Source organism: Heteronotia binoei, chromosome 11, assembly GCF_032191835.1.
Source record: "Heteronotia binoei isolate CCM8104 ecotype False Entrance Well chromosome 11, APGP_CSIRO_Hbin_v1, whole genome shotgun sequence".
NCBI classification, from domain to species: domain Eukaryota; kingdom Metazoa; phylum Chordata; class Lepidosauria; order Squamata; family Gekkonidae; genus Heteronotia; species Heteronotia binoei.
Window position 1 is genome coordinate 47297663 of NC_083233.1, and position 23175 is coordinate 47320837.

Sequence of the window (23175 nt, forward strand, 5' to 3'; positions counted from 1 at the left end):
TGGATAGTTGGTGTATTTTCATGCTAGGTTGGAAAAGCCTATGCTGGGGGTCATTGGACCTGCATGGACAAAGCCATGTGAGACAGGATTATGGGAAGGAGAAGAATTGAACAAGTCTGAGTAAAAAAGGTGGTTGGATCCAACCAATCATGTCTGCCCCATCTGCTCTTCACAGACCAGGGGGACAGAGTGCAAGAGTTCCATCTCTCCCAGAAGCAAAAGGAGCCTGTGGTTAGCTTTCATCCTCTCCTTCACCTTCATCCAAATCCCAAGCAGGTGGCCATTGTTTTAAACCAAAGGGCAGAACAGAGGGGCATTCTGTGCTGCCAGCCCAAGCATCCTCCCCCACCCTTTCAAACTGATTAGTAAGCTTATCCTTACCTGCACATCATTACTGATTGTGTGAGGAGAGAGTTCTGCTTTTTTTAATACAGACCTTCAAGGTAGACCTTGACTGATTCCTTACTAGCAGTTGCTCTGCCCCCGGGCGTCTGCTTTCCCCGGCTCAAGCAATCAGTTTCCCACCAATTGCTGTGCAGGCACATTTTGATCAGTGGCTCCCTCTAGTTTCCCTCACTGTTTCTGGATCTCCAAAAAATAAGAAGCTGCTGCGAGGGAAATTGGAAGGAGCCACGGATCAAAATGCACCTGAGCAGCAACTGGTGGGGAATTGATCCCTTGAGCTAGGGAAAGCAGAAGCCCAGAGGTGGAGCAACTGCTAGTGAGGAATCAGTCCTTGTTCTGGAAGGCCAGGGGCCCTGACTCACTCTTGTGGTCTTCCAAATCTTTTTACTCCTGCACAAAATAAGCATGAGACTGCCAGTCTAGTATGGTTCCAGTTTTATTTGGGGTTGTATGTGGGCAGGGGGGAACACACCAACAAGCCTTCCACAAGGCGATAGCCTACTGTTAGCAATCATCCAGCCCTCTTTATATATAGCCATCCTTTTAATATCCATCTTCTTTGTCCCAATGGGCTCTTCACAGTCTGAGCATGATGAAACAGGCAGAATGTTTGGAGCTGGCTGGAGGAGAAGGGAGACGTACAGCTTCAAAGACAAATGGCCTCTTCTCCGCCTGCTGCCCAAATGAGGCCTACGTTTGAGGCAGGGCTGCTGTTTGCAAGCCAGGAGCTGGCTTGGGAAGGAGAGAATGGTGGGTGGGGGAACGACCCAAGAATGGCATGTGTAGGTGGGCTGGAGATGTCGCTTTAACCCAACTTACTCCCATCCACCTCCCCATGAAGTGGTCAGAGCTTTTCACTAGCAAAGGTGAAGGGAGGGGTGTGGCCTGTTTCCAGCACTCTACTTCCCTTCTGAGCAAGCTTTAGCACTTCTCTGACCATCTTTCCAATGCCGTCATAGATGGTGTGGATGGGCGCATTGCACATGAAAGCACTTGTGGTCACCAGTTTGTGCTTCATATCCACATGGACCTCATTAACATTTTTGTTCACGTGCTTGCAGCCCAGCTCCTTCAGGGCTTCGGCAGTGCTGGCGTTGGGCCACCTGTAGAGGCAGAAGTGAGAAGGTAGGGAGAGTTTTCAGGTGGGTCTATTTCAGAGGTCAGGCTCCCTTACGGGAAATCAGGACAGGGTTGAGGGGAAGGTAGTGACATTTTCCTCTGGGGTTATCAGGGTACTCTGTGGGCTGGACTTGTATCTTAAAAACACCATGCTTCTGAGATGGAGATGGGACCAGTTCTGGTAAGGAAGAGATAGCACCTCTTGTTGGTCACTCATAGTTGACTTGGTCAGCTTTAGAAAATTCAGTTGGGGAGGACTGTGTTGGGCCAGTTCTGCATGCATGTACACCTTCCTCTTATTTTTCAAAATTCTGTATGTACCACCTACAGCTGTCCTTGGGCTGACACCCCTCCCCTTATAGTTCCTTCTCTGGCTTAAGAGCTGATCAGGCAGTGCCTGTGCTGTCTTTGCAGCTTAGAAGGCTAGAACCCTGCATTTCAAAATGAGCCTCAGAATGTCAGGCTCAGTAGGGAATGTTGAAACAGCCGCTCACCATCTCCCACCCCCAGCCACCAATAGTACTTACTTCTCACATTTTGTGTCATACCCAACAGTGACCTCGCAGCCTGGGAGAATTTTGGCTGCCAGCACGGGAGAGATACAGCACAGACCAATGGGCTTCTTGGCTAAGTGGAAGGCCTTGATGGTATCTTCCACGAGTTTGGAGACTGTATAGTCCTTCCCATCCACAGCCCAAGAACAAAGGTTTTTAGCCACTCCAAATCCACCTGGGAATAAGAAACAGGGTTCAAAAAGGATGCCAGTCATGTTAATGATGTGTCAGATTAGGAAGAGAACGTAAGAGCTCAGGAGGACCTGATGCCATCTGCTCAGTTCTGAAGATCTTGGGCAGAGGACAGGATTTAAGCTCAAGTGGCTCCTCCTACCTGGGATGATGAGGGCATCTAGTTCCTTCACGTTCAGCATGGCCAGATCTTTGACATCGCCTCTGGCGATCCTAGCGCTCTCTACCAAGACATTGCGCTTTTCCTCAGTTTGCTGCCCGTTGATGTGGTTCACCACATGGAGTTGGTCAGTGTCTGGAGCATAGAGTTCAGCCTGGGAAAAGACCATCACATTGCTCTCAACATTTCGGCAGCAAGTCAGATTGGTGGACTGGGCTTTGACTATTCCTGCAAACTTATTTCTGCACAAAAGCTCTGTGACCTTTCATAACACCAGAACAGGCAGGAAGCCAGTGGAGAAGCTTTTTCCACCTTAGTGCTGCAATGATGGGAAAAGCAGCAATTCTGCCTGCTTAAGGCGTAGAGCTTTTTGCCCATGAACAATATTTGTGAGGAAGGTGGCTCTTTGTTTCAGAGTTTTCAGGAAGCAGTGGGTGAGGGCGGGGGGAGATTCTGCAAAGGAACTGGGAGCTTTCCTGATCTAGGAGGTAGGTATTGCCTTTGACTGTACAAGGGTGCTTGATTTGAAACACCCATCTTCTCCTTTATAGTGTTAATGGCAGTCAAGTGGAGCATAGTGAAACTGTGGTGGTTGAAGAGTTAAACCTCTTATTTTCCTACAGGACTAAAGGGCAAATTAAAGAGGTGTACGAGCCTGAAATTTGTATTGCATGGAGGGAACGAGAATAGTCTCATTTGTTTGACCCTGTAACTGGTCTCAAGAACAGCAATACTATATTCTTCCACAAGAGGGACCCCAAGAATTAAAAATAGTCTGGAAAACCCTAGCAGACTGAAGCAGCAGAAAATGGGGTGGGGGGTGGGGTCCAGAGATTAAGAAATAAGATCAGTATGCAGCAAACTTGAAGCTTCTTAACCATTATAGATGACAATTGCTAACATGCAGCACAATTCAAAGTAAGCTTATTCATTAGTAACTAATACTGTTCTCAGTTAAGCACTGTTACTTTGGGGACTTGGGATTTCTTACTAGAAGTGTTAGCTATCTTGCCAATACCTGGGACTCCTCACCCATTACAAATATAAAATAGGTTTAGTGTAAGTAGAGAATGGTCTGCATTTCATGGATGTCCCTGCTGTTTTCTCCTCCATAAAATAACTGCCTTCTGAGGATACATCTGAGGAAGTATCAATGAATACAGGAATAAAATTTCTTCGTCTTTTAGGTGCCATAAGACTTCTGTTCTAGTATTGCTGCAACAAACTAATACAGCCACCCCACTGAAATTACTGCTGATTTTAGTGAGTAAAGAGGTTCAGATTTATGAAGGAAGAAGGGTCTATGAATGGCTATTAACTATAAAAGGCTGGAAAGATTTTCTTACAGAGGCAGCATACCTCTGACTCCAAGCTGCCAAGACCAACCACAAGGGCTTGTCCTCCTTTTCGCATCTTGCATCTGGGCTCCTTGGAGCATCTGGCTGTTCTTGGAAACAGAATGGACCTGCAGCTAACCCTGATAAAGTTGCCTTTTATGTCTTTGTGAGAGGCCAGGCTTTTTCAGAAGTGAGATTTAAACTGGTGTTTGCTACTTGAATAAAAAACTTACATTGACCCAAATGTGCATGCCATCTTCAACTGCTTTCTTTTTGGCTCCCCACAATACCACAGCAGTGTTCATGAAAGTTCCTAAACCCAGCCTGCCTTAGCATTGCTTGGGACCACACCCTCCCAGCAGCACACAGCCACTGTCTGCACACAGAGACTTACTTCCTGAATCATCCACTTGCCCTCCCCCAACACATACACTAAAGAGGGCTTCAGATTGCTAAAACAGAATCAGTGTGTGTAAGTCTCCTCTTTATTAAGAATCAGTCGCACCACTATGTCGGGATTATAACATGAAATTGAATGCCCCCCCCCACACACACCAGAAGCACAGGAAACTTGGTTGAGGGGCACCACAGTTGGCTGAGCAAGCCCCCATATTTTGCCCAGCTCTCCTGCCAAAAGGGCTCCTAGACTGTTCCAGTTTCTGTGAGACATGAACTCTTCCTTTAACATTTCACACATGCTATAGCATTCTGTATGTCCCTGGTTCATAAAGGGAGTTGAAGTCCATTGAAGGAGAATGACACTTGCATTAGAATGAGCAGAGCACTTAGCCCTTCAACCAATTTTGCAGTAAAAACTGGAAGCAAAATAGTGTGAACTGGCCCCAGCAGTGCAAGGAGTGTCTTACCTGAGCCCCCTCCCTGCTGAGATGCACCATGACAGCTGAAGACTCGTGGACTTCACTACCATCATACACACCACAGCCTGAGAGGACAACAGCGACTTTCTTGCCCATGGTCAGCAGTGGGGAGGTGATCTTGGCAGTTAGAAGCGTTGTGCTGAACTGATGCCTGACAGGCTTCTGCTTCCTTGAGGTTTTTATAGACAAAACCTCCACCCACAACGGTGAAGCTGGGCATGGTCTTTACCGGCAGGAAGCTTTCCACTCCCTGCAGGCAGGCCAGGGCTATGCATGTCATCCAACTGGCTTCTGTTGTTGGTTTCCCTTTCAAGTCTTGGAACATGGCCAATCCCTTGCCAGACAGAGTCAGTTTGGTGCCAGTTAGTTTGGGTCTGAGCTCTGAGGGGCATACCAAGATAGTTTGTGAGGCAGCTACATCTCACCATCAGTCATCCACAGCCCCCAAAGACCTGCCTTCCTACAGAGTGGGGTGGATGTACAAACTGACATTTGTGCTCTGGCATCCTTTGCAAGGTTGCAAAGGACCCTGGGCTTTGCCTCCTAGGTGCCCATGCTGTTTCCTTGGCATTCCTGAAAACAACAGTGCTCCCTTCCATGTGATGATTGCTGTGCAGTCAGAGTAGTCTTGTCTTCTAGGGAAGAATAATTGTGTAGTGTAAGGGTGCAATTGCATGAGAGATTTGGCCTGACTTAGCCATAACTCCCATCTGGATTTAATGTGCACAATCACACATTAATATCTGTCCCCAGGGTCCTGCCTGTACCTACCTCGTCTTAGGATGGGTTGGCACCAGATTAAATAGCTATCAGGAACTTCCCGGTAGCAAACCTCTAAAACATATGTAGAGCCCGTTTTCTGAATGGCTGGGAGTGTGAAGCACCCACCCCTCAAACGCATGAGCACTCTGAATGCTCTTCTTGTGTGTGTGGAGCCCATGCCTCTCCTGGCAGCAAGGTGGGAGCTGTGTAAATGCTGGGGCACAGATCAATGAGAACCGGCTTTTTCAGAGCCAGGGTATTGCTGCACCAAATCTCTCATGTGATCCTACCCAAAGATGATAACACTCAGGGATTTTGACTATGTATGCCAACATTGAAGCTGCAATTGCCTCTGACTTTCAGAAGCCTGCACAAAACACCATCCCATGTAATATGGGCTCCATCTAACTTGGCATATTGAAAACCTTCAGTGATGGAAACATATACTGAAGTGGTATCTGGTAATCATCAGACTGAAGGCCCATCTGCTTCTGTCAAGGGATAATTGTTTTCATGTTCCTTTTCAGGCTTCTACAACACTCTTCTGCATCCACTGCTATAAACAACTAAAACCTTTTGAGCTCTGAATTGCTTGTCTGATATTAAGCCACAGGGCTGGCCTTAAGGTGCATGGCACCCTAGGCAGGCCCCCCCACCGTCCTCTTCCGTGGCACTGCCCCTCTCCATGGTGGCACCCTGCAGCACCACACCCCACCACTCACACAGCAAGGGAGGAGAGATGGAGGTGGGGAAGGCAGCAGGGAAGGCAGTGCAAGCATGAGAAACCCTGTGCAAGAGTGGGGAAGGTGGCAGGAGAGTGGGGAAGCCAGTGTGGGAGTGAGAATGCCAGCACGAGAGCGGGAAAGGTGGCAGGAGACTGAGAAAGCTGGCACAAGAGTGGGGAAGCCAGTGTGAGAGTGAGAAAGCTGATGCAAGAACAGGAAAGGCGGCGTGAGAACGGGGAAGGCCTCTGCGAGTCATGTAGGGGGCACCCAATTCAGCACCCCCCAGGGCTGGTGCCCTAGGTAAATGCCTAATTTGCGTAGTGGGCCAGCCCTGTTAAGCCACCTAACAGAGTTAGGTGTCTATTGCGGAGGGCTCTCCTACCAAAAGGGCTCCTAGACTGTTCCAGTTTCTGTGAGACATGAACTCTAACATTTCACACATGCTATAGCATTCTGTATGTCCCTGGTTCATAAAGGGAGTTGATTTCTCTTAGCATTTATTTTAACTCCAAAAGTATAAAATTTATTTCTAAGCACAGAGGCAGAGGCACGAAGGGAAAGTTGGAAACCAGTAAAGATTCCAAAAGAACATAAAACAGTTTCTAATCTAGAATAACATAGACATTCAGTGGAAAGGGTGGGGGTGATTGGGACTAACCAGGAAGAGGGGGGACTATATGCAAACCTTCCTTATGCACTCCTCCTCAGCCCATGAGACATGACACCTAGGATTTGGATGTATTTTGCACAGTCCTTTGGGGGTTGCATGGAAAGCTTGCATGGAGTGCAGATGTGTGTGTTTTTTTATCAGTGTGCACCAGACGTGTCAATGGGTTTCCCGTGTTTTCTTCCCAGGATGGCAGTGACAGTTAACAGAATGCTTTGCAGCCATCCATGGTGTCATGTCTTTGGGGCTGATGTGACCATGGTAGGCGGAGATGGCTTTTGTTATATAACTGAGATGGACAGTGTGTTTGATTCATTATCTCTCCAGTATTCTGTTTCCTTCAGTGGCCAGCTAGATGCTAATAGGAACCTCACAAGGAAAGACCTGATGCCCATAAACAAGGCATCCCACCCACATGTGAGACTTGCCCGAGTTTGTCCTCCAGCTACGGCAATTCAGAAGCATGCCTCCTGTAACCTTCCCCAGTGTTTGTCAGAGGGCAATATGTTCATCGGTAAGAAAATAAAAATAATAATCCTGGTATCAGGAAATGCATAGCTCTCTTCATATGTGACATACATATCTATTCTTTCCTGGTTGGGCATCAAACTGCTTAGTCATGCTCACTGTCAATGTGTTCTGACTTCCTCCAAAACTGGACTTTGATTGCCTAAATAAATTAAAGAAACCACAGGTTGTGTCAGACAACTTGAAACAGTAACATCAAACTAACGTATTTTTTGTAGACCAGAATGCTGTTCTACCTGCTGGGATGCCTTGCAGGTTTTAGGAAGCGCAGTGGCCTGATCCTCAAGCGGACCAAAAGGTCTACATCTGCAACGGACTGCAGCTTCCACTGCATCAGGGAAGCTAAGAGGGTCTCTTGTAGCAAGTTGACATGACATCCTATGGCCTAATAGAATTATTCATTGTGTATTTTATGAAAAAATCCTCACCCTGGCTCTTCCATCCTATCCTGGATCTCCAGGGGAGCATATGGCAATTTTACAATTATTTAAATAGGGTTTGTTGGGGTTTTTTTTTAAAGAATCCAGTGAAAAATTAGGCCACCCTTTTTGGATCTTAGTCCTCTGACATAAACTCAATGTTGTATTTGGACAAAATTGCTTGCCTCCCTACTGATCTGGATACAAGTGAATGTGGAAGTGTCCAAGCAGGGCTTCTCTTTGGAGGAGTTCCAGCTGCTGATGACCAAGGCTGTGGAAAGGACACTTGGTTCTGTTTGGAACATGGTTTGTTCTCCTGACCTATAGCCATCATTAAAAAAAAATATTTATCTTGTGATGATTCCACTCAACAGGCATATGAAAGTGACACTTTTCAGGGCCTGCTGTTCCCCCATGTGGGAGTTCAGTTGTGGGGTCTCCCAGATACTTACACTACTTTCTAGAATCTAATCTGAAGCTTGCATTTGTGGGTTGCTATCAGTATGTAGCACTGGCTACATTTCTCCTTCACATCTAAACCAAGCAAGATGTTTATACCCATGAATGGCTTTGAAGACAGTAATGGATGGTGTTGGTGGTGAACATACTGAAACTCATTCCATAGATATGCAGTTGCTCATAGTGGATAGTTCTGGGTCTGGTGAAATGGAGGGGAGGGGGGAATACTTAGATGGAATCATGTTTCCCCAGTGTGGGGAAGCTCTTGGGGCCAAGCCTTTTTTTGGATGACCAGTGGAAGCTGTGGCACGGAGTGCATTTTATCTGTGTAACTAATTCACCGGTGACACCCTTCACATTAAGGAATGAAGCTGCTTTATATCAGGGATAGCTATGGCTGACCCAAGGCCATCCCAGCAGGAGCAAGTGGAGTGGGGAATCAAACCCGGTTCTCCCAGATAAGAGTCCTCACACTTAACCACTACACCAAACTGGCTCTCCGTAGGGGGGACTGCTCAAGGTTTCTTTGCCCAAGGATGAGAATGAAGGCCTCTTTCCTCTTTTTCTTGAAGGGGGGGGGGCGCGAGAAAGCCAGTGAGCAGGTTCCAGCCCCCTCATCTCCGCCGGCGGTGCGCGCCTTGCCACTGCCAAGCCAGGGAGGAGGAGCGAGGCGGAAAGGCTATAAAGCGCCGGTCAAGGCGCGGGAACGCTCAGGACGGGAAATGGAGTCGTTGCACCGCGCCGTCGGGCTCCTGGCCATCGCAGCCGGTAAGCAGAAGCCGCAGCCAAGTCCGCCTCGCAGGGACCAGGAGATGCCCCGGCGGCAGAGTCTCTTGGCGCGGAGGTAGCCAGCCGGCGGAGCGGACGGGCTACCTCCGGGGACTCACCCAGCCCGAGGCGTCCTCCTCCTCCAGGGGCCTGGGCTGCCTCGCCGCCTCAGCCTGCTCGGGCAACGAGCGCTGGCGCTGGGGGGCGCCGCAGAGTAGCGCCTGATTCTCGCCCGGGCGCTCCACGCCGTTTGCCTGACTCGAACTTCGCGCCCTGGGGGCTGCCCTGCCAGTCGCCCTCCCGCATCGCGTAGACGGAGCAGATTTTACCAGCACGGCTCTACCCCGATAGCACGGCTTTTGGTGCCCGCCGCTTCCAACTTTTCTTCCCACCGCCCCCTTGCTCTCTCTCCGTCCTTCATCCCGCCGCTCCGCGCAGTCCTACAGACGCTCTTTGCTTGCTCGACTCTCCCGCAAGTCCCGCTTTGCTTGGCGCGCCTGGCCTCGCTTCCCGCTGGGCTTCCACAAGAAGAAGAAGAAGAAGAAGATATTGGATTTATATCCCGCCCTCCACTCCAAAGAGTCTCAGAGCGGCTCACAATCTCCTTTACCTTCCTCCCCCACAACAGACACCCTGTGAGGTGGGTGGGGCTGGAGAGGGCTCTCACAGCAGCTGCCCTTTCAAGGACAACCTCTGCCAGAGCTATGGCTGACCCAAGGCCATGCTAGCAGGTGCAAGTGGAGGAGTGGGGAATCAAACCCGGATCTCCCAGATAAGAGTCCGCACACTTCACCACTACACCAAACTGGCTCTCCCTGCCCAGAGCCCCTGCCCACTCCCCCCCTTCCCCTCCCCTCCCCTCCCCTCCCCTCCCCTCCCCCCCGCTCCTGGCTTCCTCGCAAGTTTGAATTTTGCTCTTGGGCATGACGAGCACGTGGCCCGAGCTCCGCTCTCCGCCTGTCCGATTAAGGGCTTCGGTTTGTGTCTCCTTTCTCCCTCGCAGGCGCTCTCTTGCTGGCGGCCCACTTCTACAGCTGGGCAGGGCCCACCCCGACCCCGCTGATTCCCGGCACTGCCCTGGGGGCCTTGCTGCTCGTTTTGTCGCTTCTTCTGGCATATGCAGGTGAGAACATGGTGGCTGGTCTGGGAAGCTCGGGAAGGCAAGCTGAGGGTTTTTTCGTGTATATGTTAATACTAGTGTATTTTTGCCAGTTTACCTACCTAATGTGTGTGGGGAGGGGAGAGGCCAGGGCTCAGTGGAAGAGCATCTGCTTGACATGCAGAAGGTCCCAGGTTTAGTCCCCTGCTTCTCCAGTGGAAAGGACCGGTCGCACTAGGTGGTGTGAAAGACCTCAGCCTGAGCCCCTGAGGACCCCTGCCAACCAGAGCAGACAGTGCTCATGTGGGCTGCAGATTTCAGCTCCCATCACAGAATCTGGGAATTTGCTTACATTCCCAATGAACAGGTATGCCAGGTTTCTCATTCTCATGGCTGAATGCACTAGTTTTATACTCCCTCTTTTCCCCAATGGGGATACAAAACATCTTCCATAATTTTCCTCTTCTCCATTTTATCCCCTGTGAGGTGCATCAGATTGTGCAAGGTCACACAGCAAGCTTCCACAGGGATTCAGCTGGGGTTTTCTTGAGTGTCCAGCATTCTACCAACCACACCACAGTGGTTGCATACCTGCTTTCCATGGATAGCTTCCATGGATGAAGTTGTGTCTCTTTAATTGCTTGGGTCTGTTTTGCTAGCTAGATTGAGAGGTAGTTTTAAAAAACTCTGTGGCTGAAGATTCTGTTTATTCATTGTATTGACTGAAATTTTGCAGCCCTACAAGTTTCGTAACAAAACCTTTGCTCCTCTTTTTTCAATTCTCCATCAACAGGGGTACGGAAGAGCCGCCAGAACGCCTCCTTGTTTGTGTCGCTCTGCCTGACAGTTTCAGTTCTGTGGTGCGGCTATGGAGTGATCCAGATCCTGGCTGGGCAAGGGGTCCTCCCCAGCACTGCTGACCTGCGTAATGCAGCCGTGCCTGGACTGGTAGCCTTCAGTCTGGGGCTGTTCCTCATTGGCCTGGTGGGCTTCCTCCAGAAAGAGGTCCCCCTTGCCATGATAGCATCTGCCATTTCTCTGGCCTGCGCCCACGAAATTGCAGCCTTTTATGATGCTGACTTTGGCTCTTCTGCTGTGGCCTGCAATTACATGGTTGTCTGCTTTATTGGGGGCTACATTGGGTTGGGGAAGTGCCTCTTTTTTCTGAGCCAAGAGAAAATTGCCCTGCCTGGCACAGACCTGCCCAAGAAAGAAGCCAGCAAGAGGCAGGGCCCAGGTGGTGGCACAGGCTCCAATGATTTGACTGCATTTGGTTTGATCCTGAACATGCTCTCAGCCAGCGTCTTGGGCTGCAGGCTCCTGGGGGTGACTGACAATCTCTTTGTGGGGCAGGTCCCCTGGCTCTGGGCAGGCGGAATCTACCAGTTTGGCACCTCCATCTTCTCCTATCGTTCCCTTGATGCACTTGCTGCCACTTTTTTGGGCTTCACCTCCATCCTGAAGTTTGGGGAAGGCTATTCCCTCTTGATCTTGCGTTGGGTGCCTGAGGAGCCCAGCTTCCCCATTCCATTCTCAGTGGCATTTGCTGTTCTCTTTACCATTTTGGCCCTTTTCATTGCCATTGACAGCCTGGTTGATGGCCTCTATCTGCTGTTCTATGTGGCTTTGTGCATTGCGCTTGCCTGCAGTCCACGAGGCTTTTTGGAAGGGGGCCCTCAGGGTGTGGCAGTGGCCATTTTTGTGGCCTCCACTCTTCTGACACTTCTTCACCTGTACAATGGGAATGCAAGAGTTAAAATGCTGAGGGGGGAGGGAGTTTTCAAGACTTTGCTCTCACACCTCCATGTTTGCAAGCTCTGGGAGGGGAACAACCTTCACGCTCCCTATCTGGGTTACTCCAAATATGCTGATGCTGAAGTCCTGGGCTATGCATGCAGTGCACTTGCTTCTTTTGCCATCACAGTGGCTGCAGAGCCCAACTCCCCACTCACTACAATAGTCCTTCCTTGGGTGGTGGTTGCAGGAGGGCTCTTGAAGCTTCTGTGTGGTTCTGTGGCTTTCTCCCGTGGCAGGACTTTAGAAAGCACTGCTTTCATTGTCTATGGGTTTATGTGGATTATCTGGGGCACCGCCAGGTATGGGGGGCTGTATGGTGCTGCACGGGGGTTCCAGGTAGCTGTGGGCATTGTCTCGCTCATGCTTTTCAATGCCTTCCTTGTCCTTTGCACCCTTTTCCTGAGCATCTCCTGGTTCATTTACTCCCTCTGCTTTGAGCTCATACTCATCAGCTTCCTGTTGGATGCGGTTGGTGCCACTTCCACTGGCTATGATATTGCTGTCACCATCATTTTTGGCTTGGTCAGCTTCTACTGCTTTCTGAGTGCCTTGGTCAACCACACTTTTGAGAGTCCTCAGCTCCCCCTGGGACGTCCCATTGTGAGACTCAGTGGCTTCGGGGGAGGAAGCACCAAATGTCTTCATCTGCCAGCCAGGAGAGCATCTTCAGTAAAGCAAGTTGCAGGTGAGGAAACAGTGCAGCTGGTAAGACTGTCTTCTGGGCCATAGAAAGAAACATTAGTAATCTACCTTCATTAAAGTTCCTTCAAAAAGCAATTTAAACATATGCCTTACACTAAACCAGACTCTGTCAAGGTCAGTATTGTCTACTTTAAGTAGCAGTGACATTTCAGGGTCTCAAGTGGAGGTCATTCACATTATTTACTACCTGATTCTTTTAACTGTGTAATCCATCTTGAGTCCCAGAAAGGCAGACTATAAATAAATAGTTTTAAAAGTGGTGATATTGGGATCAAACCTGGGACCTTTAGCATGCAACACTAATGTGCTACTACTGGCCCACATCTTCTTTCTCCACTGATGCTGTGCACATGTGGCTGTTCACCAGATTACACAGCAGACTTGGCTTTTTTTCTGATTTTTTGACACTTAAATCTATTTTCCCACCTCCGACAAAATAACCCTAAGGCAGTGTATAAATTTAACATAAATGCACAGCTGAGAAGCCCACTTTGTGTAAATGGAGCTTAGTTGTCTCTAGCAAGACCTTTCAACAACAAGCTAAGCAGGGGTTGCCTAGTGTACCTTGAATCTTTTGGTCCAGTAGTACATTATAAAGGGTCCTGCAGTCCTTTTGTGAGTCTGGCCTGGCATTGTTAATCACTGAGCCCATCCTTTGGTTTCAGAGATAATGAAGAAAGGGGGCATGTGTGGGATCCCCACAGACACAGTATACGTTCTTGCAGCAGCCTGTTGTCAACCTGATGCTGTGGAGAAAGCTTACAAGTAAGGGGCAAGTTCTCCATCCAGGGTTCCCCTGGAGATCTAATGCTGGAGTTGGAGAAGCAGCCATATTTCTTGGGTCTAACACAGTCATGGGCAGAAACTGGTGCAACTCACTTTCCCTTTGCAGCAGCCACACTCCTTCACAGAGTCTCTTTCATATTCTTACTGATACTCTTCTCCATGTATACATCCCTTTGGACATGCTTAGTGTGTGTACCAACATCCACATAGCTCTGCTCAATGACATTGAAGCAACCTGCTAACTTCACACATTCCTCATTCACATGGCAACATCCCTGACTTTGTTCTGAATCAGCGACACATGAAGAGGCATGGGAGATATTCTGGGGCCCAGGAGAAGAGAGGGTGGATTGTGATCAAGGTGCGTGGTTATTTCCAAGGCATGGCTGAGGTCTTCAATCTGAATTTGTACATTTGCTAGACTTATTGAATCTCCTCTCTCTTACCCTAGCACAAAGCACCAGGCTCAGGACCGTCCCATGTCGCTCTGGATTTCCAGTTTAAAACAGCTGGAATCGGCCAAGCATCTGTTCAGCCCTGTCCTCTGGGATTTCATGGATGCTGCATGGCCATCACCTATCAGCTTGGTGATTCCAAGAGGTTAGAGACTCTCTTCTCTGCTGCCCAGACTTCTCTTTAATTCTTTCCTTTTTATTGGATCCCACTTCTCTGTGTGGCACTCCTGTGAAGGGCTGTTGCTCTCAACCATCTCTTCTGAATGAGAGAGTTTTGATGCTGAGCTGCTCTTTTTGTTTTCCAATGTAGGTGAATGGGTGGACTACCTGGGCATGAAAGACTCTGCTAAATATGTTGGTACCCCTCAGAGCATAGCTATTCGCATTCCGGATTGCTCGGTCACTACCCATCTGATTGACTTGGTGAGCTAAACCTAGAACTTCTGCCTTTATGCTTGTGAAAGAGCATGGAGAGCTGGGTGAGCAATCCAGGGATGCGCTCTGTACCAGTCACCTCTTAAATGACAGGCTTAAAGTAAAATATAGCTGAGATCTGTAGGATTTATATATTTGAGCCCTGCTTCAATAGCTTGTTCGGTACCAGACTGTTCAGTTTTAGAGGGGTCTGAGACCTTGGCTGGTCAAGACAGACAGAGGATGGAAGGAGGAGTTAACTACTGTATCAGTATTCAAAGGACAGTAGGAGTCTATGTGCAGCCAAGAAGAATGATGGGAGGTAGTCAGGGAAGGTCAGGTTGCCTGGGATCAGAAACAGCTTGTTTGTTTTAAAAGTCCCCTCATAAAGGCAGGAAACTTTTAAAAATCATGTGATCTTTATTTGGTACAAATCCCCTGACAGGTGCAGTCCATAGGGAATTGCCTCATTCTAGGATTTGCTCTATTATGGGAGGAAATGCCACCCTCTGTGAATCAAACCTGATGCATGCTGCTCTTCTCAGTCTTATGAACAGCCTTATGCTCTCCAATTGCTTTCTCGGTCTTCAGGTTGGCCCAATTGCTGTCACATCCGCCAATCCTACAGGAGAAGCAGACACCACTCACCACAACCAGGTGTATGCCAAGCTAGGAGACAAGGTAAACTCTATGCAATTGCTTGCTCTCCTGGCGGTCCCAGCTCTCATGATTTTTAAGGGAGCATCTTGGACCTTTGGGTTACTAGACCTTAAGCCCAGGGCACCTGTACTGAGCGGAACTTGGTGGGTTCAGACATCTAGAACAGTGTGATGCCCATGGGTACCATGGCTCCCATCAACACCTTCCTGGGTGCCTGGCATGTGTTTTTAGAAAGTAGATGGGGCCGGATGGGGCTTTTGCCCTGCAGGGCTTCTGAGTGGCCACTGGAAGTCTAATTGGTCATACAGATTTTTTTGGAAAAATGTTGTTTTGGCAGCAGCTGACACCACAACACAAGGATCTTAAACACTATGTTCATTTTAAGTTGTATTCTGTTAAACAGAATGTTTGCCTGAAGTGCTGAAGAGTTATGCACAACCTCGCTCTATGACTCCGCCTCCTGGGGCAGTGCATCTACCACCTTGTGTCAAACTTCCAAAGGTGCCCGCAGACTCAGATAAGTTGGGGACCCTTGTTCTAGAAAGACCCCAAATTTAAATGCTTCTGACTGCCTCAGGATAGGGGGCTGTTATGACAGCCAGATGCAATTCACTACAACCAGGGCCGGCGCGTGGGAGTAGGCCAAGTAGGCGGTCGCCTCGGGCGCCACTTGGTCTAGGGGCGTCATGAGGCACCCCGTCTCTCCACACCCGCCACCTCCTTGTGCCCACCGCCGCCTGCTCGTGCCTGCTGCCACCGCCCGCCCATGCCTGCCACTGCCTGCTCATGCCTGCAGCCTCCCTAGCCTGCCGCTGCTGCCTGCCGCCGCCCGCCTGCCTCCCTGCACCTGTGACTCGCTCAGGCTGGGCCGCCCCTGCTTGGCTCCCTTTGAAGCAGGGAAGGGCCGTTGCATGTAGCCCGCGTGGAAAGAGACTGGGGGGGGGGGCAGGGGAACTGGCATTGGCCTAGGAATCCCAGAATCCCTAGCGCTGGATGAAAGCAGAAGTCTGAGGCACGCCTGTGCTCTTTGGAGCCTCCCTCCCTCAAGTGAAGGCAGGCTCCAAAGAATGCAGGCACACGTGGGAAGAAGAACGCCGGCTTGCAAGGAAGAGGGAAAGCTCTGGAGAGGAATTCATGTGTGCTTCCCCCCCATTCTACTTGCCCTTTACCCCTGCGGAGATCCCTTAACTTCTCCTGTGCCCGCTGTCTGGAAGCAGCTGTTGTTGGAGTTCAGTAAGTCTGCTCCATGCTGCCAAAGGAGCCTCTGCAGCCTGTTTCCCAGCTGGCTCCCTCCTCCCCCCACTTTTCAGGGCATGCTTTTGGATGCTTGATTTCCATCCCACACAAAAGCAGGGTTTGTTTGTTTGTTTTTTGGCATGCACCCTGATGCAGGAGAAGACAGTTTACTGGACAGGGGGATGAATCTTTCTCCCTCCTTCTCGGCCGCTTTCCCCAACCAGGATTACTTAACCTCACGCAGGCTTTTAGCTGGAATTTATGTTGTTGAAAAAACGTCTTTATTAGGGGCCTCTTCTCCATGCTGAGAGCAGCTTGCACATTTTTTAAAAAGGGAGGTTCAGAAACTCTCCCTTTCTCCTCCCCACTGCAGGGCCAGGCTGGCCTCCTTCTTCATTTTGGTTCTCCTCCTGCACCCACTCTTCCCCCCATTTCCAGCAACTATCTTCAAATAAATTTAGCAGGGTTTCCAGATGTCTAATCAGAACCCGAAGTGTGGGTCCCACAATGATGGGACCGATGCCACAGGGATATAGAGTGTTTCGAGCCCATCCCTGTGGCATCGGTCCCATCATTGTGGGACCCAGGGGGCCGGCGCAGCGGCCCGCCGAAGCAGCCTGTCACTAATAACACAGGTCGAGATGCAGGACAGGAACCCGGAAGTGACCGACAGGCTGCTTCAGCGGGCCGCTGCGCCGGCCCCCTGGGCCCTACAACGATGGGACCGATGCCACAGGGACGGGCTCGAAACACTCTATAACCCCTCAAAAGAACAGCAGTCTAGTTCGCTTCCCCCGAGCCCTGCCGCCATAAGCCTCAAGGGGGCTCATTTTGCGGCATCTCCCGGCGGGAGGGTGGCACCCGCACGGGACACATATCAAATGAAAGAGGGGGCGCAGGGCTATCAGAAACAGCCGGCGGAGGGAGTCGGGAGACCACCCCACTGGGGGATCCACACCCCGAAAGTGATGAAGGTGGCGCAGATAGAGCCAACAGAGCAAACAGGACAAAATAAATAGGCTGCATTATGCAGCACAGTTGAGAAAGTGCCTTATCCCATATACTGATGAAGTAAATACAGGATCTGAGAACAAAATTGCACCAGAAGACAGAAACACAAAGCTCCCTTACACTGAATCAGTGCTTGGGTCCACCAAAGTCAGTATTGTCCACTCCAGTCACAAACACAAAGCTCCCTTACACTGAATCAGTGCTTGGGTCCACCAAAGTCAGTATTGTCACATAAGAACATAAGAGAAGCCATGTTGGATCAGGCCAATGGCCCATCCAGTCCAACACTCTGCGTCACATAAGAACATAACAGAAGCCCTGTTGGATCAGGCCAGTGGCCCATCCAGTCCAACACTCTGCATCACATAAGAACATAAGAGAAGCCCTGTTGGATCAGGCCAGTGGCCCATCCAGTCCAACACTCTGCGTCACATAAGAACATAACAGAAGCCCTGTTGGATCAGGCCAGTGGCCCATCCAGTCCAACACTCTGCATCACATAAGAACATAAGAGAAGCCCTGTTGGATCAGGCCAGTGGCCCATCCAGTCCAATACTCTGTGTCACATAAGAACATAAGAGAAGCCCTGTTGGATCAGGCCAGTGGCCCATTCAGTCCAACACTCTGTGTCACATAAGAACATAAGGAGGGAGGGAGCGAGGGAGGGAAGGAAGGAAGGAAGGAGGGAGGGAGCGAGGGAAGGGAGGGAGGGAAGGAAGGAAGGAAGGAAGGAAGAAAGGAAGGGAGGAGGGAGGGAGGGAAGGGAGGAGGGAGGGAAGGGAAGAAGGAAAGAAGGAAGGGAGGGAAGGGAGGAGGGAGGGAAGGAAGGGAGGGAAGGAAGGAAGAAAGGAAGGAAGGGAAGGAAGGGAGGAGGGAGGGAAGGAAGGGAGGGTGGGAAGGAAGAAAGGAAGGAAGAAAGGAAGGGAGGGGGGAGGGAAGGAAGGAAGACCGCCCCCTCCCGCCAGCCCCCCCCCGCTTTCGGCCCCCACCCTCCCTGCTTACCTTCTTCCAGGGCGGGGTGACGGCCTCTCCTCCCGGCGGCTGGTGCTGCTGGCGAGGCTGGCGGCGGCTGCGGAGGCCGGGGAGAGCCTCCGCTGGTCTCTGGAGGACCTCCAGCGACCAGCGCCGGCCTCTCCGCGGTCGGCGCTGGTCACTGGAGGCCCTCCAGAGTCTCTGGAAGGCCTTCCGGGACCAGCACCGGCTGCTGCGCGGCCTCTCCGCGGCCTCCGCTGGTCGCTGGAGGCCGCGGAGAGGCCTTCGCTGGTCGGCGCTGATCCCGGAAGGCCCTCCAGAGTCTCTGGAAGGCCTTCCGGGACCAGCGCCGGCTGCTCCGCGGCCTCCGCTGGTCGCTGGAGACCCTCCAGAGTCTCTGGAGGGCCTCCAGCGACCAGCGGAGGCCGCGGAGAGGCCTTCGCTGGTCGGCGCTGGTCCCGGAAGGCCCTCCAGAGTCTCTGGAAGGCCTTCCGGGACCAGCGCCGGCTGCTCCGCGGCCTCCACTGGTCGCTGGAGACCCTCCAGAGTCTCTGGAGGGCCTCCAGCGACCAGCGGAGGCCGCGGAGAGGCCTTCGCTGGTCGGTGCTGGTCCCGGAAGGCCCTCCAGAGTCTCTGGAAGGCCTTCCGGGACCAGCGCCGGCTGCTCCGCGGCCTTCGCTGGTCGGCGCTGGTCCCGGAAGGCCCTCCAGAGTCTCTGGAAGGCCTTCCGGGACCAGCGCTGGCTGCTCCGCGGCCTCTCCGCGGCCTCCGCTGGTCGCTGGAGACCCTCCAGAGTCTGTGGAGGGCCTCCAGCAACCAGCGGAGGCCGCGGAGAGGCCTCCACCACCGCCGCCGGGCCCCGCGCGCGGGCGGGGAAGGCGGCGAGTGAGGGAGCGTCCCTGCGCGTGTGCAGGGGCCCTGCGCACGCGCAGGGACGCTCCCTCCCTCGCCGCCTTCCCCGCCGGCGCCTGCGGCCCACCGCCTCCGGGGCTGGCTAAACCGGGACCTCTAAATGGTCCCGGTATAGCCAGCCCGGGAGGCGGGAATAGGGGGCCAGAACCGGGACATTCCCGGGCGCCCGGGACGGTCTGGCCACCCTAGTATCTCCCCGCCCCCCACTCTCCATTTGCCTTTAAAAAAAAGCCATCTAGCTCAGAAGCGTGTCTGCTGACTGGCAGTGATGTTTGAGGGTCTCAGGGAAAGAGGAGTCTTTCCCAGCATCTTCTCCCTAAGATTTGTTAATTAGAGATATCAGAAATTGAATGTACAACTTTCTCCATGCCATGATGCCAAGCAGGGGGATTTCTATGCTGAGCACAGACTTTTCTCCAGTTTTATGTAGTTTGAACTCAGAATAACTAAGTGCCACAATGACACTGGAAAACACTAAGGCAGGATGTACTTCCTGTATAAATTATCAGACCAAATCTGACTTCCTCTCTTCATTCAAAAAATGTCTGAGACATAGTGATGATTCCTCTCTAGGTGGATGCGGTTCTTTGTGATGGACCTTCTCCAGAGAACATAGCCTCCACTGTGGTGGACTGCACCAGGATTGAAAGTGGGCACCTTGCATTCTTTAGAGTCGGCCTTGTCCCCAAATCCCAGGTCAGCATTATCTCATTGTTCCTTTTCTTGTATTATAATTTTGATGTGCTAAGTCAGTCCCATTGTTTATTAAATGCCATGTATTGTTGCGAGCACAGAACAATACATACACAAAGTCTCCAACCTCCAGTAGACCTGATTAAACACACACACACACAAACATATATGAAAAGTTCTATACAAGCCCACATACAAAAATGAAAGCATATTGGCACTCCAATATATCTGCCATCCAGAGCCAGAAATAGTGTTATCTTTCTTTTAAGAAATTGTTGTCTGATGTTATTCAAGGTTAGAGCTGCATGCATCACTCTTTTCCATGTTGTCTTCACCCTGTCAGGTAGCTTAGCCTGAGAGAGCAAGCAACTGGTCCAAGATCACCCAGGTAACTTCAGTGGAAGTTTGAACCCACACACTAAGCACTGCACCACATTGGCTCTCTGGATGAACAATCTCATCGGTGCTTTCCTTGAAGCCACGCACATAATCTCTTGACCTTAACTATGCTGAGAAGAGTCCCTCTTGCCAACACAACATCCCTGCAAGCCACAAGTATTCTGAAAGATCTCCAGTTCTGACAGGGTTATTACCCAAAATCTAATTGGTGTGCTCTAAAATCCACTTGCACTTGGCAGCTGACTGTCCAAATAGCATTGGTTTGCCGAACTCCTAGAAACCAAAGAATTTTATAGAGCTTTGGTTGTGCTGATGACTTTTGCTGTTGGAGTCAGTAAGTAGCCCTGCGTGGCCTGTCTTTTAACTGCAAGAAGGTCAGCCTGTATATGCATAACAACATAATAACTAGGATTGCCAATCTCAAGGTGGTGGCTGGCGATCTCCCACTATTACAACTGATCTCTAGGTGACAGAGATCAGTTCACCTGGAGAAAATGGTGGCTTCGGAAGGTGGACTCAATGGCACTGTACCCCATTGAAGTCCTTCCCCTCCCCAAAGCCTGCCTTCCTCAGGCTCCACCCCCCAGATCAGAAGGTATTTCTCAACCTAGAGCTGGCAACCCTAATCATAGCAGCAGATGTGCCTTGATACCAAGAAATTTTGAATACTGTCACCAGATTTCATTCAGAGGACATTAAACCAGGAAGGGAATGCCCCTATACAGAACATCCATCCAGTCTTGTGTTGTCTCCATCCTCAGGTATTACAGATTCTGGAGCAGGTCCAAAGAAGACACCAACCAGGCCACACCAATAACTCCCTGGCCATGGAAGGCAAGGAAGAGCAGCAGTCCCTGTGCAGAGCCTTCCTCTGCAATGATGCTCACGTTCAGCAAAGCTCACCAACATCATATACCAACAAAGCATTCTGTACTGACGTAGGAGATGCATCTCCATGAGCAAAGCTAATCCAGGTGTTAAAATGAGTTTTTCCTCAAACTGGGCCCCAAAGCCCATTTTGTTCATTGAAGAAAGGGCTTCAGTCCAACTGCACTTTGAATGTAGCCTTCTGAAGTCAGGTGGCTGTTGCCCCAGTGACTACAGCGCTTTTCTTTCAGCTGTCTGGCCCAGCACATGGGGAAACAAACATCTGTCAACCAGGACAGTGTCATGGCCTGGACATAGAAGCTGGACAGCTTCTCCAGGGCTTTCTTTTCAGCCTCAGTTCTCCATCTGTAAATAGCATTATTGACTCACCTGGCAGAGCTCTTGTGACATCATGTGAAACATGTCCTTAATAATATCATAACGATATTTAAATATTAATGAACTGTATAGTTGGGCTTGGTTGCATTCCAAAACTGTTGTCCTTTTCTTATAACTTTTTAAAACACAGTTAAATATTTCTTATATACAAGACTCTAAATTATTTTGTGCTCTTTTTTAAAAAAAAAATAAACAAAACAAAACCCTGTTAAATACTGTGAATGGTGATCTTTTGATTATTTGGCACAGGGAGCCTGTGATCTCTTGTAGCATCCAATTTTTTTTCATTGTGTTATTCAGTAAACCTGTTTTCAGATGAGGAGACTACTTACCTGATAGGTCGTAAGGGGGTCCCACATCTTTGCAGAAAAAGTAAAGTCTTGCAGTGAAGTCTTTGTGTAAGGCCATTCTATGCATAGGGGTTTGGCACCTCAGAGTAGAACCACTTGAAATAACAAGCATAAAACATTAAATAAATCTCTGGAGATCATTTTGGGTAACATTCCAGTGCCTGTGATCCCAGACATGCTCATTTTGAAGTCCCATTGGAATTAATGGGGTTTGCTTTTAAGGTTTTTTTGAATCAACAAATAAAAGTGACAGGTGAGTTCTTTAAGGAATGCCTCCTCCTGTCCATTCCTCATATTCTTCATCTGATGAGGCCTAGCTTAGAGTTCCTTTGGCAAGTAGTGGTGGTAGTAGTAGTAGTAGTAGAAGAAGAAGAAATTGGATTTATATCCCGCCTATACTCTGAATCTCAGAGTGGTCAAAATCTCCTTTACCTTCCCCCCCACACACACAACAGACACCCTGTGAGGTAGGTGGGGCTGAGAGAGCTCTTACAGCAGCTGCCCTTTCAAGGACAACTACAAGAGCTATAGCTGACCCAAGGTCATTCCAGCAGCTTCAAGTGGAGAAGGGGGGAATCAAACCCGATTCTCCCAGATAAGAGTTTGCACACTTAACCACTACACCAAACTGGCTCTCATCTTGAGTGCCACATCTTGGGCTTTCTTTGGGGTGGTGGCTTAAGTTTAGACAATTTGCCTTATGGCTATTCTCATTGTCCACCCCCATAGGGGAGAGAGGAATTAATACTTCTTCCTTACCCCCAACACTCTAAAACTACTGCAGCAAGCCACCATATAGAGAACTTCACAAATTCTCATAAGGTTCGTTCTGTTCTGCTCATGATGTCCAAAGTCTTGAAAGCAGAAAGAGCCTCAATAGAATTTAGAAAGCCCTATGGGGCATGTGGTTGGGGGGGGAGTGAGAGTATGCTGTTCTGGGTCTTGAGCAGTGTTCCCTCTAAGCTGAATTAGTGTGCGTTAGCTCACAGTTTTTTAGCCTCTGGCTCACACATTTTTGTCTTAGCTCAGGAAAATGGCCCCAGAGCAAATGAATTTATACAGTAGCTCACAACTTTTAATGCCAGCAGCTCACCAAGTAGAATTTTTGTTCACAAGACTCCATAGCTTAGAGCAGGGGTTGAAACTCATTTGCTAGGAGGGCCGGATCTGACATAAATGGGACTTTGTGGGGCCAAGCCAGGCGTGTCCTAAAATGTAAATGCCAGAGAGCAGAGATATAGACTTTATAGGGAACACAGGCCAACACAATTAAAGATATCATTTTAAAACTTAAAATACAAACATGCTTAAAACTCTTGCAATGTTTTATTTACAGGGAGGGGCTGTGGCTTAGTGGTAGAGCATCTGCTTGGGAAGCAGAAGGTCCCAGGTTCAATCCCTGGCATCTCCAAAAAGGGTCCAGGCAAATAGGTGTGAAAAACCTCAGCTT

General features: G+C 50.0%; 2 protein-coding genes across 2 annotated transcripts; one reads left to right on the forward strand and one right to left on the reverse strand.

The window, feature by feature from the left end:
* Window positions 1-966: 966 nt before the first annotated feature.
* On the reverse strand, window positions 967-4821 carry LOC132579198 (glutamine amidotransferase-like class 1 domain-containing protein 3, mitochondrial). Its single transcript, XM_060249426.1, has 4 exons — window positions 4634-4821; window positions 2413-2584; window positions 2052-2253; window positions 967-1508 (listed from the first exon to the last, which is right to left on the reverse strand). The coding sequence occupies exons 1-4, from the start codon at window positions 4739-4741 to the stop codon at window positions 1250-1252; spliced, it is 741 nt and encodes a 246-aa protein (XP_060105409.1). The 5' UTR covers window positions 4742-4821; the 3' UTR covers window positions 967-1249.
* A 3920-nt stretch (window positions 4822-8741) lies between these two features.
* LOC132578983 (uncharacterized) lies at window positions 8742-21588 on the forward strand. Its single transcript, XM_060249135.1, has 9 exons — window positions 8742-8973; window positions 9977-10096; window positions 10866-12554; window positions 13237-13336; window positions 13809-13957; window positions 14123-14235; window positions 14818-14907; window positions 19591-19713; window positions 20871-21588. Exons 1-9 carry the CDS (start codon window positions 8742-8744, stop codon window positions 21066-21068), a joined length of 2814 nt encoding a protein of 937 aa, XP_060105118.1. The 3' UTR covers window positions 21069-21588.
* Window positions 21589-23175: the final 1587 nt, after the last annotated feature.